This window comes from Triticum urartu, chromosome 5 (assembly GCF_003073215.2).
Source record: "Triticum urartu cultivar G1812 chromosome 5, Tu2.1, whole genome shotgun sequence".
Taxonomy (NCBI): domain Eukaryota; kingdom Viridiplantae; phylum Streptophyta; class Magnoliopsida; order Poales; family Poaceae; genus Triticum; species Triticum urartu.
In genome coordinates this window covers 80,962,146-80,979,283 of record NC_053026.1, presented here as the reverse complement: position 1 = coordinate 80,979,283, position 17,138 = coordinate 80,962,146, and the positions used below count along the sequence as shown (strand labels likewise).

The 17,138-nt window shown below is 50.2% G+C and overlaps 2 protein-coding genes across 2 annotated transcripts; both read left to right on the top strand.

Annotated features, from left to right (window-relative positions):
* The first annotated feature begins 555 nt into the window (after window positions 1-555).
* Window positions 556-12,465, top strand: LOC125507992 (probable methionine--tRNA ligase). Its single transcript, XM_048672536.1, has 18 exons — window positions 556-718; window positions 973-1,136; window positions 1,251-1,395; window positions 1,642-1,795; window positions 1,877-2,032; window positions 2,165-2,395; window positions 2,470-2,613; window positions 3,367-3,457; window positions 9,857-9,963; window positions 10,056-10,170; window positions 10,356-10,474; window positions 10,596-10,661; window positions 10,746-10,874; window positions 10,960-11,103; window positions 11,180-11,306; window positions 11,562-11,779; window positions 11,876-11,977; window positions 12,083-12,465. The coding sequence occupies exons 2-18, from the start codon at window positions 1,028-1,030 to the stop codon at window positions 12,311-12,313; spliced, it is 2,388 nt and encodes a 795-aa protein (XP_048528493.1). The 5' UTR covers window positions 556-718; window positions 973-1,027; the 3' UTR covers window positions 12,314-12,465.
* A 1,802-nt stretch (window positions 12,466-14,267) lies between these two features.
* LOC125507993 (serine/threonine-protein kinase SAPK9-like) lies at window positions 14,268-16,795 on the top strand. Its single transcript, XM_048672537.1, has 9 exons — window positions 14,268-14,606; window positions 14,743-14,817; window positions 14,944-15,045; window positions 15,168-15,221; window positions 15,329-15,421; window positions 15,531-15,623; window positions 15,876-15,980; window positions 16,064-16,162; window positions 16,244-16,795. The coding sequence occupies exons 1-9, from the start codon at window positions 14,436-14,438 to the stop codon at window positions 16,532-16,534; spliced, it is 1,083 nt and encodes a 360-aa protein (XP_048528494.1). The 5' UTR covers window positions 14,268-14,435; the 3' UTR covers window positions 16,535-16,795.
* Window positions 16,796-17,138: the final 343 nt, after the last annotated feature.

Genomic DNA, 17,138 nt, shown 5'->3' with positions numbered 1-17,138 from the left:
GTAACAAGTATGTTTAAAAATTTCCATGCAAAACGGGAGAGCATGCTTCATTAGTAAAAAAAGATTAAGTGTAACATTTAGAGGTAACATTTGGCGTTTGACTTGTTTTTTTTTTTTGCATAGGTGAAAAATTTAAGCTTTCCCCTTAAAAATTTGCAGGTAACATTTTGATGTGACACATATTTTTTTGTCATTTGGAAAATCTATATTTGGTGCACAAGAGCATATGGTTCCAAGAGCTGAATTGGATTTGCGCCTTTTGGTTTGCAAACTTATGCAAATGCGAGGATTGGTTGGTGGTACACATACGAGGCTTTTATTCTGCGCAAAATGTCCAAAATTTGACCTAAATCATGCTATATATTTTTCATGTTACTTTCTAATTTAGATCATTCTAAATTTATGCCGTAACTATTTTCTGTGCAAGAACACAAAATTTTCACAGAAAACGCTCTCTGTACACTGCTAAATCGGAGAAGAAAAGAAAAGCAAATACATAGTTTTTTTTAGTCTGCATCCTCTCTCCCAGCTGGCTTCCCACGGGCTGCAACGGTCGCTTCACCAGCTGAATGGGCTGAGACAAAAAAAAAAATGGATTGCGCGGCCCGTCCAGCGACCTGGGCGAGAAGCGAGGCTGCCGAACGAAAAGCCAGAAGGTGAGTCCCTCCTCCCGCTCCCTGGTGGTCATCGACGGCGGCGGCTGCATCCCGGCCAGGAGGTGAGTCCCTCTCTCCCGCTCCCCTCTCCGACCACCTAGGATTTTAGGGGTTACCAGCGCGCGGAGCGGCGGCGACTTGCTCTGCCGCCGGCTAGTCTGTGCCTGTGATGGTCGCTGACCCAGCTGCTGTGTGCTGCCGCCGACGCCGCTGCGTGGTGTTGATCCACCTGAAGGCCTGCTGTTGTGGCTGCTATTTGACTGTTGCTTGCTGCTGGAGATCTGATGATTGTTTGCTTGATTGCTTGCTGTTGCAGACCGAACACGCCCAAGTCTCCTAACCCTAAACGGATAAACCTCTCGTCCCTCCCCATGGCGTCACCACCACCGAAGCTTCCGATCCCCGGCCGTCGCAACATACTCATCACCAGCGCGTTGCCCTATGTCAACAACGTCCCACACCTGGGGAACATCATCGGATGTGAGCACCCCCTTCTGCTGTGCTATCTCCTCCCCCAATTTTGTTGCCTCGAACTCTCGCTGTTCCCCGCCCTTTTGTTTTTCTGATGGTTTCGGTTTTGGTCGTCACCTGCAGGCGTGCTCAGCGCCGACGTGTTCGCGCGGTACTGTCGGCTGCGAGGGTACAACGCGATCTACATATGCGGCACCGACGAGTACGGGACGGCCACCGAGACCAAGGCCTTGGAGGAGAAGTGCTCGCCCAAGGAGATCTGTGACAAGTGAGAGAGCCTTTACTTCTCGATGCTTTTTTAGTTAAGTTTTGGTTTGTTTGTTACAGGATTCGGAAATTGACTGTTATGAAATCTATCCAACACTGCTTTGAATTGCACTACACACACATATGCACAAAAGTTTCAGTTATCAACCTGTGATATGCTTACACACCTGGCTAGTAAATTTTTGATAGTAAATATGAATAATGAAAGCATTTTATTCATAGTAAGCTTTCCCGGCTGAAAATGTAGGTACCATGTTATCCATGACGAGGTTTACAAGTGGTTTGACATAAAGTTTGACAAGTTTGGGCGGACATCTGCTCCTGAACAGACAGAAGTCTGCCAGGCAATTTTCCATAAACTGATGGAGAACAAATGGCTCACGGAGAATACCATGCAGCAGGTGCAGCTAATTCCTAGCCTGGTCTTGCATATATTCATCTCTGCATGCTGTTTCTGTTATATAATATCTTCTGCTTTGCAGCTTTATTGTGACACGTGTGAACGATTCTTAGCCGATAGGCTCGTGGAGGGGAAATGTCCGACTGAGGGCTGTAACTATGAAGCGGCAAGAGGCGATCAATGTGAAAACTGCAGCAAATTGTTGAACCCAACCGAGTTAATTGATCCAAAGTGCAAGGTAAGCATGCACAATACTTATTGTAATATATTTAGTTGTGTTCAGCGTACCATTATGATTTACCTGAGCGCACAAGGTGTGTACTTGTGAAACTGCGTATGATAACCTTCCTGTTCTGTTTCTGTTTTTTAGGTCTGTAAGAATGCTCCACGTATTCGTGACACAGATCACTTATTTTTGGAGCTTCCTCTATTGAGTGATAAGCTGGTAAACTATATTAACAACACTTCAGTAGCTGGTATGTGGAGTCAAAATGCTATTCAAGCAACAAACGCATGGTTGAAGGAAGGGTTAAAGCAACGTTGTATCACCAGAGATCTTAAATGGGGAGTTCCTGTTCCACATGAGAAGTATAAAGACAAGGTTTGGGCATATCAGATATCAAGATATTCTGCTGTTATGCATTTATCTTATTTCTCATTTATGATTGTTTGCAGGTGTTCTATGTCTGGTTTGATGCACCAATTGGGTACATATCTATCACAGCATCATATACGCCTGATTGGGAGAAGTGGTGGAAGGATCCTGATAATGTAGAGTTGTTCCAGTTCATGGGTAAAGATAATGTGCCATTTCACACGGTATGATGTCTATGATATGGTGAACACCTTCTTTAGTTATTCAAGCTTGTTTTGGCATGAATTTAGTAGTTATTTGGCTTCATTTCGCTAGCCAAAATTTTGGTCAATATGGCAAGAAAGATGAACTAGAGTTGCCAAAGAGGCATTGGCAAGCCAAAAATCCCGTCAACCATCCAACAAAATAACAAAATTTTGGACACGACCAAATATTTGTAGGGTGAGTTTTGGATACCATCCAAACATACCTATGTTAGCGCATATATTTGTAAATTAAGTTTTGTTCAACTGGTAATTCAGGACAATAGTATTCCCAGCCAGTGGGTTTGTTTTCACCACAAAATAGGACTGTAAAAAAATGCAAATTATGATTTCTTGCTGAATATTTGACCCTCTATTCAGTGGAGTACTGTGATTGTTCGGCATTATTTTTATAAGGATTTTTTTATAATATTGATTTTTTTATAAGTAATAGTTAAATCACGCAAAAGCTGCAAACACACAAACAGTATTCAAGGGTCAGTTGCATTTGGTGTGCTTTAGCCAATTCTGGCATGAATTTTCTGTTATAGCTCGAAAAAGTTTGCTTTCGTTGCAAGTAATTAGTACTTTTAGAAATTGAAAAATTATCCTTTAAGAAGCCAGTCTAATGCGAGCTGTATTGAAATGTATGGATAGCATGTGTATACTGGCTTTTCGTTTAATGCCTGTACTTCTTTTCCATGAGTTACTTATTTGTTAAAATGTAATTTTCAGGTCATGTTCCCTTCAACACTACTGGGAACTGGTGAAAACTGGACAATGATGAAAACCATAAGCGTTACTGAATATTTGAACTATGAAGCAGGTACGTTCCACATTTTTGTTTGAACCTAACGCTTGATTGTCGCACAGTTCATGCTAGTCATTCATATTTGGTTAACACTTTCCTGTTTACCTGAGCTGAAAGTCCTATTGACTTTCAAGAGATTTATCAGTCAAGCTGTTATGACCGGTTTACAATACAACCGGAGGAGGCCCGCTGGGCAGTAGATTAAGGGCTTGGCCCACAAGTTATCTTAGGCTAGTCGTTTTTAGGTTATAAATATTAGATTGTAAGATACCTTTTGGAATTAAGCAATAAAGATAGTTCTATCCTATTGCCCGGCTCCAGAGGAGTCGGAAACCCTAGCCGCACCTTGCCCTAGCCGCGCCGCCCTCTTCTTCCTCGCGACGGCGCCCACGCGCCGGAGCCGCCGCCCTCGCCCCCAACCCTCGCTGTTCTGCCCGTATAACCTACGGAGTAGAGCCGGTAGGAACCCTAGCCCTACCAATTTGGTATCAGGTAACCGGGTTTCGACCATGTCTCCGCCAATTCCACCGCCCCCACCACCGCTGCCCGCCAACTCCTCCACCATCGCCGCCTCTGCGCCGGGCGTCACGGCCTTGCTCTCGGCGGGCACCACGGCGTCGCTCTCAGCGCCGGCCCTAACGGCACCCGGCACCACGCCGGGCCAAGGGCAGCCACCGGCCCCCGTCCAACACTCGCCGCCGCCGTCACCTCCCTCGCAGCCGCAACAGTTCACGCCGGAGGCCATGGCGGGCGTCCTCAACGACCTCGTCACCGCGGTTCAAGGGATCCGCCTCTACCTGGCAGGTCCGTACGGGCCGCCCCCACCACTCCATCCAGCCATGGCCGCGGGTCAGCAGGCGCTTCCGTGGTACTCGGCACCGGGGGCCATCACCGGAGGCTACCCGGCGCTTCCCGCCCCAGCGGCCGCACCGCCGCCTTGGCCGCAGTGGCCGCCGCAGATCGCGTCGGCAGCCCCGCCACTCGTCGCCACCACGGGGCCGCAGTGGCCCACCTGGACCGCGCCGGCCGCGCCGTCCTCCGTCGCGCCCTACCTTCCAGCGGCCTCGGAGCAGGGTCCTCCACCGGCCCCGCCCAGCCCTAACCTGGGCAGGTCTTCGCCGAGCGGGCTCCCAATACAGGAGGTCCGCTTTCCGCCGTCCCCATCGTCACTCCTCAGCTGGCTCAACGGGCAGCCATCGGCCTACCCGGAGGCCCGTCCATCGTCCGGTTTTCCGCTGCAGCCCGCGGTGTCGGGCGCCGCTGGGAACTACGCCGGGCCTTCCACCATGGCCTGTGCGCCATCATCCGCCCTCCGCACCGCCGAGGCAGTGGCCAGGGCGCGCCACACCAGCAGCCACCCCGGTTCGCCAAGATCGACTTCGCCACGTACGACGGCTTCGACGACCCGCTTAACTGGCTCAACCAGTGTGACCAGTTCTTTCGTGGCCAGCGCACGCCCGCGTCGGAACGGACCTGGCTGGCATCCTACCATCTCCGCGGGGCCGCCCAGACATGGTACTACGCCCTCGAACAGGACGAGGGCGGCATGCCCCCGTGGGATCGTTTCCGAGAGCTGTGCCTTCTGCATTTTGGGCCACCGGCACGCGGGAGCCGCTTGGCCGAGTTGGGCCGTCTGCCGTTCACCTCCACGGTGCAGGACTTCGCCGATCGCTTCCAGGCCCTGGCGTGCCACGCACCCGGTGTGACGGCCTTACAGCGGGCGGAACTTTTCATCGGCGGTCTCCCCGACCACATCCGCGTGGACGTCGAGATGAAGGGGCCCCAAGACCTTCAGACGGCCATGTACTATGCCCGGGCGTTCGAGCAGCGCGCCCAGGCCGTGACGCGTCCATCTGCGCCACGTGGGGGCCGACAGCTTCCCCGGCCGTCTCCGGCGGCACCGGCGTCCCCTGCAGCTGTTCCGGCAGCCGCCCCGGCACCGACGCGACCATTCAGGCGCCTCACCCAGGCGGAACAGTTGGAACGCCAGCGACTGGGCTTGTGCTTAAACTATGATGCGCCCTATGCACCAGGTCATGTCTGTCCCTGCCTCTTCTACTTGGAGACGACAGACGAGTCTGAGGAGGAGCCACTGGAGGATGGCCTCGGCGCCCCAGCCCTTGCGGAGCCCGCAGCGGCACCCGCACCCGCGCCCGCCCCGGCCACCGCCCTTGTGGTGTCCCTACACGCGCTGGCCGGCATCCGTGATGAACGGACGATGCTCTTACTGGTCATGATCCAGGGTGAGCGCCTGGTGGCCCTAGTGGACACAGGGTCCACACATAACTTCCTGCCGGAGACCACCATGCGGCGCCTGGCATTACAGCCGACCGGCGGTGAACAGTTGCGAGTCACCGTCGCTAATGGTGACCGTCTCCGCTGCCACGGGCTCGCCTGCGACGTGCCCATCACTATTGGCGATGAGCAATTCTCCATCACCTGCGACGGCATCGACTTGGGCTGCTTCGACTTCATCCTCGGCGTCGACTTCTTGCGCACTCTTGGTCCTATTCTCTGGGATTTCGACGCGCTGACGATGACCTTCTGGCAGTTAGGCCGCCGCATTCGGTGGGCCGGCATTGGGGGTGCCGCACCCACCCCTCCACTCCAGCTCGCCGCGACCACGGCCATGGCCGAGCACCCACTATTGGAGAGCCTCCTACAGCAGCACGGCGACATCTTCACCGAGCCACAGGGGCTGCCGCCCGCCCGCGCGTACGATCACCGTATACATCTTCTGCCAGGCTCTGCACCGGTGGCGGTACGGCCTTACCGCTATCCGCAGTTGCAGAAGGATGAGTTGGAGCGGCAGTGTGCACTCATGCTCGCGGCGGGCATCATCCGGCTATCCACTTCGCCGTTTACCGCACCGGTGCTTCTCGTCCGCAAGTCAGACGGCACATGGCGTTTCTGCATCGACTACCGTGCCCTTAATGCTGTCACACTCAAGGATAAGTTCCCTATTCCGGTGGTTGATGAGCTCTTCGATGAGCTCCACGGGGCGCGCTTCTTCACCAAACTCGACCTCCGGTCGGGGTACCACCAGGTGCGCATGCACCCTGATGACATCGCCAAGACGGCGTTTCGGGCTCATCACGGCCACTTCGAGTTCTTAGTGATGCCCTTTGGCCTCACCAACGCCCCGGCAACTTTCCAGGCTCTGATGAACGACGTCCTCCGACCCTACTTACGCCGGTTTGTGCTCGTTTTCTTTGATGATATTCTGATCTACAGTGCATCTTGGGCAGAGCACCTACAGCACGTCACCATCGTCTTCAACGAGCTTCGGGCGCACCATCTCCATCTTAAGCGCTCGAAGTGCTCGTTCGGGACGCCTTCGGTGGCCTACTTGGGCCACGTCATCTCGGCCGACGGGGTCGCTATGGACGCCGACAAGGTGGCCGCCGTCGCTGCCTGGCCGACGCCCCAGTCTCCGCGGGCTCTTCGCGGGTTTCTCGGCCTTGCGGGCTACTACCGGAAGTTCATCCGGGAGTTTGGTGTCATCGCTTCTCCACTCACGCGGTTGTTGCGCCGTGACGCGTTCGCCTGGGATGCGGAGGCGACGACAGCCTTCGAGGCCCTCAAGGGGGCCCTCACGATGGGGCCCGTTCTTCAGATGCCGGACTTCGACCGGCCGTTCATTGTGGACTGTGACGCCTCAGGTGTGGGGTTCGGCGCTGTGCTTCATCAGGGCGACGGGCCTCTTGCTTTCTTTAGCCGGCCCTTCGCCCCGCGCCATCTCAAGCTCGCGGCGTACGAGCGGGAGCTCATTGGCTTGGTGCAGGCGGTGCGCCATTGGCGGCCCTATCTGTGGGGCCGGTCTTTTCAGATTCGCACGGACCACTACAGCCTCAAGTTCTTGCTAGATCAGAGGCTCTCCACCGTGCCCCAGCATCAGTGGATTAGCAAGCTCTTCGGCTTCGATTTCTCCGTCGAGTATCGCCCGGGTCGTCTTAACACCGTGGCCGATGCCTTATCCCGCCGCGATGCCGACCTCGACTCCGTCACCGGTGACTCCGAGGGGCAGGCCCTCTGCATCCGCTCAGGGCCGACTTTCGGCCTCTTCGATGACATTCGCCGGGCCACCGCGACCGCCGCCGATGCGGTTCTCCTGCAGCAGCAGCTGGCGGCCGGCGACCTGGAGGAGCCATGGCGCCTCTCCGACGGCCTGCTGGTCCATGGGCGCCGTGTCTTCGTTCCCGCTCATGATGATCTCCGTCACCAGGTCTTGCTGCTAGCCCACTCGGCTGGCCATGAGGGTGTGCAGAAAACCCTCCATCGTCTCCGTGCCGACTTCTACATTCCTGGTGATCGTGCCCTCGTTCGCGATTGGGTGCGATCTTGTGCGACGTGTCAGCGCAACAAGACGGAGACACTACGGCCAGCTGGTCTTCTTCAACCCCTGGATGTGCCTTCTCAGGTTTGGGCCGATATCTCCATGGACTTCATCGAGGGGCTTCCCAAGGTAGGAGGCAAGTCGGTCATTCTCACGGTGGTCGACCGCTTTTCTAAATATGCTCACTTCATCGCGCTGGGGCATCCTTACACCGCCGCGTCCGTGGCTCGTGCCTTCTTCGACGGTATTGTCCGTCTGCACGGATTTCCTGCTTCGATCGTCAGTGATCGCGACACGGTGTTCACAGGCCATGTCTGGCGCGATCTCTTCAGGATGGCGGGCGTTAAGCTCCGCTTCAGCATGGCCTTCCACCCCCAGACGGACGGCCAATCAGAGGTGGTTAACAAGGTGATCGCCATGTATTTACGCTGTGTTACAGGTGATCGGCCTCGTGCTTTTGGGTGGATTGGCTCGCATGGGCGGAGTACTGCTACAACACCTCCTACCACTCTGCCTGCGTGCGACACCATTTGAGGTGGTCTACGGGCGGCCACCTCCGCCGATCTTGCCGATGGACCCGGCTACGGCGAGGACGGAGGCCGCGGGCGACCTTATTCGCACCCGTGACGAGATGCTTGCGGAGGTCCGTCAGCGTCTCCTTCAGGCTCAGCAGCTGGCGCAACATTACTACAACAACCACCATCGCGAGGCGGAGTTCGCGGTGGGTGATTGGGTGTGGCTGCGTCTTCTTCACCGCTCTACGCAGTCACTCGACCCGCACGCGAAGCGCAAGCTCGGGCCTCGCTACGCGGGACCCTTTGCCATCTTGGAGCGCATTGGGCAGGTGGCCTATCGTCTTCAGCTGCCGGTTGGCGCTCGCATCCACGATGTGTTTCATGTGGGGCTGCTCAAGCCTTTTCATGGAGAGCCACCGGCGGCTCCACCAGCGCTTCCCCCGACCGTCAATGGACGTCTTCTTCCGGAGCCAGAGAAGGTGTTGAAGGCGCAACTTCGTCGCGGGGTATGGTTCATCTTGATCCAGTGGGCGGGTCTTCCTGTGGAGGAAGCTACTTGGGAGCCACGTGAGGATTTCCGCCAACACTATCCAGACTTTCAGCTCGAGGATGAGCTGTTTGTGCAGGCGGGGAGAGATGTTATGACCGGTTTACAATACAACCGGAGGAGGCCCGCTGGGCAGTAGATTAAGGGCTTGGCCCACAAGTTATCTTAGGCTAGTCGTTTTCAGGTTATAAATATTAGATTGTAAGATACCTTTTGGAATTAAGCAATGAAGATAGTTCTATCCTATTGCCCGGCTCCAGAGGAGCCGGAAACCCTAGCCGCACCTTGCCCTAGCCGCGCCGCCCTCTTCTACCTCGCGACGGCGCCCACGCGCCGGAGCCGCCGCCCTCGCCCCCAACCCTCGCTGTTCTGCCCGTATAACCTACGGAGTAGAGCCGGTAGGAACCCTAGCCCTACCACAAGCATATCCAGCTGCATTTGTTTACACCATAGAAATACATGTTCCGTTTACTCCCCTGCAATTGCAGAGGCTCTTGGACCTGGGCTTCCCGAAGCGCAATTTCTTTTTCCAGAGCATATTGCCCGGTACTTGGCCCATGTTTGCACTGTGAGCTGTGGTGCATTGTGATGCACTTCATGCTGCAGAAGTAATCGACACCTTCCTCAACCTAAACATGCCTCTTTCTTTTCCGGTCCCAGAATGACTAGCTGTATAGGTTTGTGTACTTATATTGTTGCTTGGTATTATTAAGCAGTGGGCCATGTTTTCATTACGGGTCATGCTTCACGACCGCTCCCTTGTTCTCCTGCCACCAGAGTATTATCATGAAATTGGATGAATGGTTTGAAGACATCGGGTTATGCCGTTATGGCATCTCTTATCCTTTTTGTTTGGCTAAACAGCATATATGGACTAAGATATGGTCCAGCATGATCGAGACACTGTTTTGCATGGACCTGATTCAAAAATTACCCCGAAGTAGATTCATATATAATATGGCACATTATGTATGTTTATTCCCTTGATAATAGCTAAATATTCCTCACATCTATAGGAAAATTTTCCAAGAGTCATGGTATTGGTGTCTTTGGCAACGATGCGAAGGTTACTAATATTCCATCTGAAGTATGGCGATACTACTTGCTTATGAACCGCCCTGAGGTTTGTATAGACATTTTGTTTAATGGATTTGAAATATCTAATAATGACATTCATTGCAATATTTTAATTTGACTTCTGTTTTGGGTGTTCAGGTATCAGATACACTGTTCACTTGGGCTGATTTACAAGCTAAATTGAACAGCGAGTTGCTGAACAACCTGGGAAACTTCATCAACCGTGTGTTAAGCTTTGTTGCAAAACCAGCTGGTTAGTCATGGGAGAATCTTGCACCTGCCATCTAACTGTCTAGAAGTATTATCAGTTGATTTTTGTATTTTCTCTTCCAATTTATCTTGATTATCTGTGATTTACTACCATACTACATCCTCATCCGGTTATCCCCTTTCTGTGGCACTTCCGTTAAGTTGATTTTTGATCTTCTTTTCTGGTAGGAGCTGGATACGACTCCATCATACCTGATGCTCCTAATGCCGAGTCACATACATTGACCAACGCGCTTGCAGAAAAAACTAATAAATGGGTTGAACAATATCTTGAAGCAATGGAGAAGGTCATTAATTTACTTGAACCATGTGAAATGGCACAATTTCCTGCTTCCTGTCTAGTTTTGTGTTGTTTCATTGTGCCAGCTACTAGGATCTGAAACAGAATGCTCACTCCTTTTGCTACAGGTTAAATTGAAACAAGGACTTAAGAGTGCAATGGCGATTTCTAGTGATGGAAATGCATATTTGCAAGTAAATACATTTCTTTGTCTTGGTTTCCATTTGTGTTTCTAAATAGCACTGTTATATCTTTGACTTGCTAATTGTTGAATACAGGAGAGCCAATTTTGGAGGCTTTATAAGGAAGATCCAGCAGCCTGTGCCATCGTAATGAAAACTTCAGTTGGTGTTGTCTATCTCCTTGCCTGTCTGCTGGAGCCTTTTATGCCTTCCTTTTCTAGAGAAGTATAATCCTCTTTTTCATGTTTAAGAGTTTCTGTTAATAGACCCCCTTTGCCTGAACTCACTCTTATGTTTGTTTCTTTATAAGGTGCTGCGACAATTAAATATGTCCCCAGATGAAGATCTGTCATTCTGTGATGATAAAGGAGAAACTGCCAAGGCTAAAAGACCCTGGGATTTTATATCAGCAGGACACAAAATAGGAAAGCCAGTTCCTCTATTTAAGGAACTGGTGCGTATTTGCATTTTTTTAAAAGAAATTTATTAGTTGGCCCTGCTTTTATATCTCGTAACTTGAAATAATGCAGAAAGATGAAGAAGTTGAGGCGTTTAGGATCAAATTCGCTGGCAGCCAAGCTGAAAGGATCTCAAAGGCACAATCTGACGCCGAGGCCAAGAAAGTTGCTGATAAGCTCAAGGGCACAAAATTATCTGGTACTTGTGAAATTCTTACTATATGTTTTTTTGTGTGTGAATTACATGGGAGAACAGTTTTCTCCTGTGGCAATCTAGAAACAGGATTTTCTTTGTGGCTCACTTTTATGCAATTTGTATGTTCTCTTGAAAACACCGGTGCATAGTGCGGCATTTTTCTTACGCTTGAAGTGCTCTTGAGTTATCTTCTGCTGAACCAATTTCATAATTCGAGAAATTCATTCTCAAATTTCCTTGTCTCGCTTTCGTATCCAGAGGGAAGTTCAAAGAAGAAACAATCTGGTGGTTCGAAATCAAAGACAGCAGAGGATGCCTCAGTTGCCAAGCTGGATATTCGGGTAGGGCTTATCAGAAAAGCAGAGAAGCATCCAGATGCCGATTCACTTTACGTAGAAGAGATCGATGTTGGAGAAGAGGCACCAAGAACAGTGGTTAGCGGCCTTGTCAAATTCATCCCTCTTGAGGAAATGCAGGTCTGTCTTTCTGAGAATCATTTCTAGTCACGACATTGGTCTATGCCATGGTGGTCTTGCCTCCCTAATTTTGCAATTTCTGGTACGAATGAGCAGAACCGGAAAGTGTGCGTGCTCTGCAATCTTAAACCGGTGGCAATGCGTGGTATAAAGTCACTTGCTATGGTTTTGGCTGCATCAAGCGAGGACCACTCAAAGGTAAGGAACGTTTGCCTCTCATGCGCTCTCTGTTTGATAAAGCATCATGAAAGTACAGTGGCAGCAGCCAGTTTGGTTGGTGGAAACTGACATTTGAAAGTTTAGGTTGAGTTGGTTGAGCCTCCAGAATCCGCTGCTGTCGGGGAGAAGGTGACCTTTGCCGGGTTCTCTGGTGAACCTGAGGCTTCTCTTAACGCCAAAAGCAAAACCTGGGAGAAGTTATCCGCTGATCTGCACAGCAACGGTGAGCTTGTGGCGTGCTACAAAGATGTTCCGTTCACAACTTCGGCTGGGGTATGCAAGGTCAAGACCATAGCGAATGGGGACATCCGCTAGGCATAGTGTCCAATCTGCAGTCTGACTGAGTCGCTGTCTGATTTCATTGAAAGTCAATATTGCTGATTTACTCTTTTTGGGGGAATTTTTGATGTGTCTTTCGGGTACTGCTCTGCACACGATTGTGATTGAAAACATACATTTTTTTGGTATGTTTGTCTCAGTCTCTCTTTCCTCTTGTTCTTTTGCTTTTTTTCTTTTCTTTTCCTGAGTGTATGTTTGGCTCAATCTCAGGAGCAATCTCTTATATAGGTACGTTTCCAGCTGAACTTAAAAGCCCCCAGCTGTTGGGAGGCCCATACTCCCTCCGTTCCTAAATATAAGTCTTTTTAGACATTTCAATATGGACTTCGTATGTATGTATATAGACACTTTTAAGAGTTTAGATTCACTCATTCTGCTCCGTATGTAGTTCATATTGGAATCTCTAAAAATACTTATATTTAGGAACGGAGGGAGTACAAGTCTAGCTCTAGCATATCTCTCTGGTCTCTGGAGCCCATTTGAGCTTGGGATCAGAATAGGACTTTTGTCTCTGGAGCCCATTTAAGCAGAATGGGACTTTCGGCTCTGGAGCTTCGCTTTCTCTAGAAAAAAAAAGTCTTATCTTTGCTGCTTAGAAGGCCAGGTTAGATGAGCAGTAGCCGTCTGGCTCTAATCCATTTTCCATGGAACCGTGCAGCCATATACTGTGTGGTACTGTGGTTCTACCCTATTAACCCTATATGGAAAAGACATGATTGGTTGGTACCGCCTCCCTCCCGTAATAGATGACCTTTTTTGACACTACAGTAGCTTCAAAAAGCTACATTATGGGACGGAGGGAGTGGTTGCATGTTGCTCGTACTGTAAAGCTGCAGAGGTTGCGATGTTTACAGTGCAGTGCGTAGTGTTGGGTACTCCCTCTACGCTGGTGCTGTGGTGCACTAGATGTTAACAGTCAACCCTCGTCTCCCTTGCCTCCGTGCTAAACACTGCAATCTCGCTCTACCAGGGAAGTACGATGCTAGGAAATGGATGTAACAATTGTTTTTTTTTTTTGAAATGGAGGCAAAAGCTTTTCCTTTCATTAACTAAGAAGAAGATAGTTGCTCGATTACCTATACATTGATAATACATGATACTAGTAGCAAAAATCAGCTTTTAGTCATTTTTCGTCCTTCACTGATAATCCTTTTACTAGAAAAAAGCAAATCACCTTTTATACTCCATTTTGTATACAAGGCCACAAACTTATATTACAAGTACCAAGGTAGAAATTAATGCCTACTTAAGCCCATATTGCAAGCTACTTGTCTTTTTTTCTCGCTTGACGTGTTAATTAATGTGCATTTTCTCTTCAACACACAACAAGACAACCCTTGCACTTCTCATTGGTTGATTAATGTGGTACATGAAAACCAATCTTCTCACTCCCACATGCATGCAGGGGATATTAATGTCCTCGGTTACTAGTACGAGGCAAACTTCATCAATTTTACCTCGATTGATGTTAGTGACCTTGTATAGATGCTAATTGTAATTTTGATAGTGGCCTTATATAAAAAATGAAGGGAGTATTTATGATGATGAAGAAAAAACATTACGCGACGCACCACGAAAAACCTGATGCGTGAGACGTAGGTGCCGGTAGTTTATTTCGCAAAAAAAAATTAAAAGGTACCAGTAATTTGATCCCCGGTTCCAGCTCGAGACATTTTCCCGCCTTTCCCCACCATCTTCTTCTCCACACGCTACAGACACGTGATACCGACGCTTGTGCCCCACCATGACAGCCCGCGTCCGGGCCCGCGCTCCAGTTACCTTGCCAATTCAAAGCCGCGAGTGGATTTCCTGGACCGCTTCAATGATATAGGTGGGTCCCCCAGTCAGGTGAGCCTATGATAGAATGTCAAAGGGAAAAAAAGGTGAGCCTCGGATAAGCACGCCCCATGACGTCATCCCCCTCTCTTCTTGTACTCGTAGACAGTGGCGGCAATAAGAATTAAGAAGAAAAGCGCGCGGCCAGAGAGTTAGGAAGAAAGGTTCGGCAGCGAGCGCGCGAGCGAGAGAGATAAGGAGAGAGGGCGCGCGCGGGGATCTCCGTGTCTTGGTCGGCGGTGAAGTCGTCGGCGCGGGGGCGATGGAGAGGGGGCCGGCGGGGACGCTGAGTGATGTGCCGGTGATGCTGGACGGCGACCGGTACGAGCTGGTCCGCAGCATCGGGTCCGGCAACTTCGGCGTCGCCCGCCTCATGCGCAACCGCGCCTCCGGCGAGCTCGTCGCCGTCAAGTACATCGACCGCGGCGAGAAGGTACCACCACCCGCGCCACCACACTTCGATTGTTTATTCATTCCCGGTTTCCCACGCGCACACTTGGCACCAGACCAGAGCCACGGCCTTTGGTATTTACAAGTTTGATGATGCGTGCGTGTGCGCGCGCGCGCAGATCGATGAGAACGTGCAGAGGGAGATCATCAACCACAGGTCGCTGCGGCACCCCAACATCATCCGCTTCAAGGAGGTGAGTGAAAATTACTACGAATGAAGACACGATCTTTTTGCTTGCAGTATCGCCGTCTTCGATGGTTATGTCGTGGAATGATGCAAAGAACGAGTTCTGCCTTGCCTTTTGTTTGCGGTTCTTCAGGTTATTCTGACGCCGACGCATCTCGCCATCGTCATGGAGTACGCCTCCGGCGGGGAGCTCTTCGAGCGCATCTGCACCGCCGGTCGATTCAGCGTCGACGAGGTATATCTCTTGACTCATAGTTCTGCCGTATAGTCTTTTTTTTTTCTTATCAAGAGTTGTACGATTGTACAATTTGGTTAACTCAGTCACTAACTCAGTTTATATGTGTGTTCATTTTTCAGGCTCGGTTCTTTTTCCAGCAGCTGATATCTGGAGTCAGCTACTGCCACTCCATGGTATCAATCTGTTATCTGCTCCCCAAATTATACTGCTACTACTTGATTTTACCTTTCAATGTAGTTTCCTATGCAATTGACAACATGAGTTTGTTGTATTCGTCAAGCAAGTATGCCATCGTGACTTAAAGCTCGAGAACACTCTGCTGGATGGAAGCACCACCCCTCGCCTCAAGATATGCGACTTTGGTTATTCCAAGGTATTCTGTGCTATTAATCTGCTTATATGTCAACTATCTTACACCAGAAACTTGTGCTGGATACCAGATTTTTAAATGATCTGCACACACGTTCTTCTCTAATTTACAGTCATCGGTTCTTCACTCTCAACCAAAGTCAACTGTTGGAACGCCGGCATATATTGCCCCTGAAGTTCTGCTCAAGAAGGAATACGATGGCAAGGTATGCATCCACCTTGGCGCTTTCAAGTTTAAACCGTCTCATGCATACTCTGCCACCATCTGCTGCCTAATTTGAATCATTTTGCTCGGCCATAAAAGCTTTACTTGCTTTATGAATATTCCATCCACCTTTCGTTGGCATGAGTGGTGCATGGTATTGAGGAGCAACCATTTAAAGTACTTCTCTCTAAAAAAACATCTAAAGTATTTCATGTTTTTTGCTCAAGCACTAATAATTTATCTCTGAATGGAGATTGCCGATGTGTGGTCATGTGGCGTAACGCTTTACGTGATGTTGGTCGGCGCCTACCCTTTCGAGGATCCGGAAAATCCCAAGAATTTCAAAATGACAATCCAGGTATGCCGCCAGCCGTTCAGCTTAGCAATTCCACAAGTTGCAGTTATAGCCAAACATCTAAATACCGAGCTCAACTTTTTCAGAAAATATTAGGTGTTCAGTACTCGATTCCGGACTACATTCACATACCAATGGACTGCCGAAACCTTCTCTCAAGGATCTTTGTTGCCAACCCAGCTACGGTGAGTACTCACTCCATCGACACACGCACGGTTTCGCTTGTTCGGCCCTCAGGATAACGCCTGTGCCATTTGAGCTTGCAGAGGATCACCATACCTGAGATAAAGAACCACCCATGGTTCCTCAAGAACCTCCCAGCCGACCTCATGGACGGTCCCACAGTGAGCAACCAGTATGAGGAGCCTGACCAGCCGATGCAGAACATGAACGAGATCATGCAGATAATGGCAGAGGCGACCATACCGGCGGCCGGCGCCCTCGGAATCAACAAGTTCCTGCCTGACGGCCTTGACCTCGACGACGACATGGATGACCTGGACTCGGACCTCGACATCGACATGGACAGCAGCGGGGAGATAGTATACGCCATGTAGTGAACCTGTGAATATCTGTATGTGCATGCAGAAGCGGTGTTTGTGGTCTTCCACCTTGTTTGCTTCTTGAACACGAACCAGATTGAGTGCCGTTTTGTGTTCAGAAGAAGAGTGTAGAAATGTACATCGAGAGGATTGTATTCAGGCTACTCTTGAGTCTGAAATTGGTGTTGCTGCTGATAGTGTAGCGTGTGTTGTCTAACAAAATACAGTATGTTGGAGTTTTCTGATGATGTTGATAAAAGGAGTGTTTACCCGAAATCGCTGGATGAACAATGTTGTATTATGTGTGTATCATGTAGGCGCAAAGCTGGTTTGTGATGCAACGCCAGCTCTGCCTGCGGCCCCTGAGACTGCACTCCACCTATTCAATGCAAGGACTACCCTACCACGGCCCGACACCTGGTCCTTTGTTGATCAATTGCTAACAACCGAACAGAGTATCGACCGCTGTTCGAGGTGATGTGTATCAGTGTATGCGATTAGAGGGGTGGCTGGAAAGGTTGATCGGTCTACCTCTTCATAGTTTTGGTCTCATATGGCTTTACTGTTGCCAAGACGTCGTTTTTATACTTTGTAAAAAAAAATCAATTGCGAACAATCC

Bases quoted from the DNA above. Each gene is read 5' to 3' on its own strand.
- LOC125507992 (XM_048672536.1), top strand. From the start codon at position 1,028: ATGGCGTCACCACCACCGAAGCTTCCGATCCCCGGCCGTCGCAACATA. The intron at 3,458-9,856 runs GTACGTTCCACA...TCACATCTATAG, and splicing joins ATATTTGAACTATGAAGCAG to GAAAATTTTCCAAGAGTCAT. The intron at 10,875-10,959 runs GTATAATCCTCT...TTTCTTTATAAG, and splicing joins TGCCTTCCTTTTCTAGAGAA to GTGCTGCGACAATTAAATAT.
- LOC125507993 (XM_048672537.1), top strand. From the start codon at position 14,436: ATGGAGAGGGGGCCGGCGGGGACGCTGAGTGATGTGCCGGTGATGCTG. The intron at 15,046-15,167 runs GTATATCTCTTG...TTCATTTTTCAG, and splicing joins GTCGATTCAGCGTCGACGAG to GCTCGGTTCTTTTTCCAGCA. The intron at 15,981-16,063 runs GTATGCCGCCAG...CAACTTTTTCAG, and splicing joins ATTTCAAAATGACAATCCAG to AAAATATTAGGTGTTCAGTA.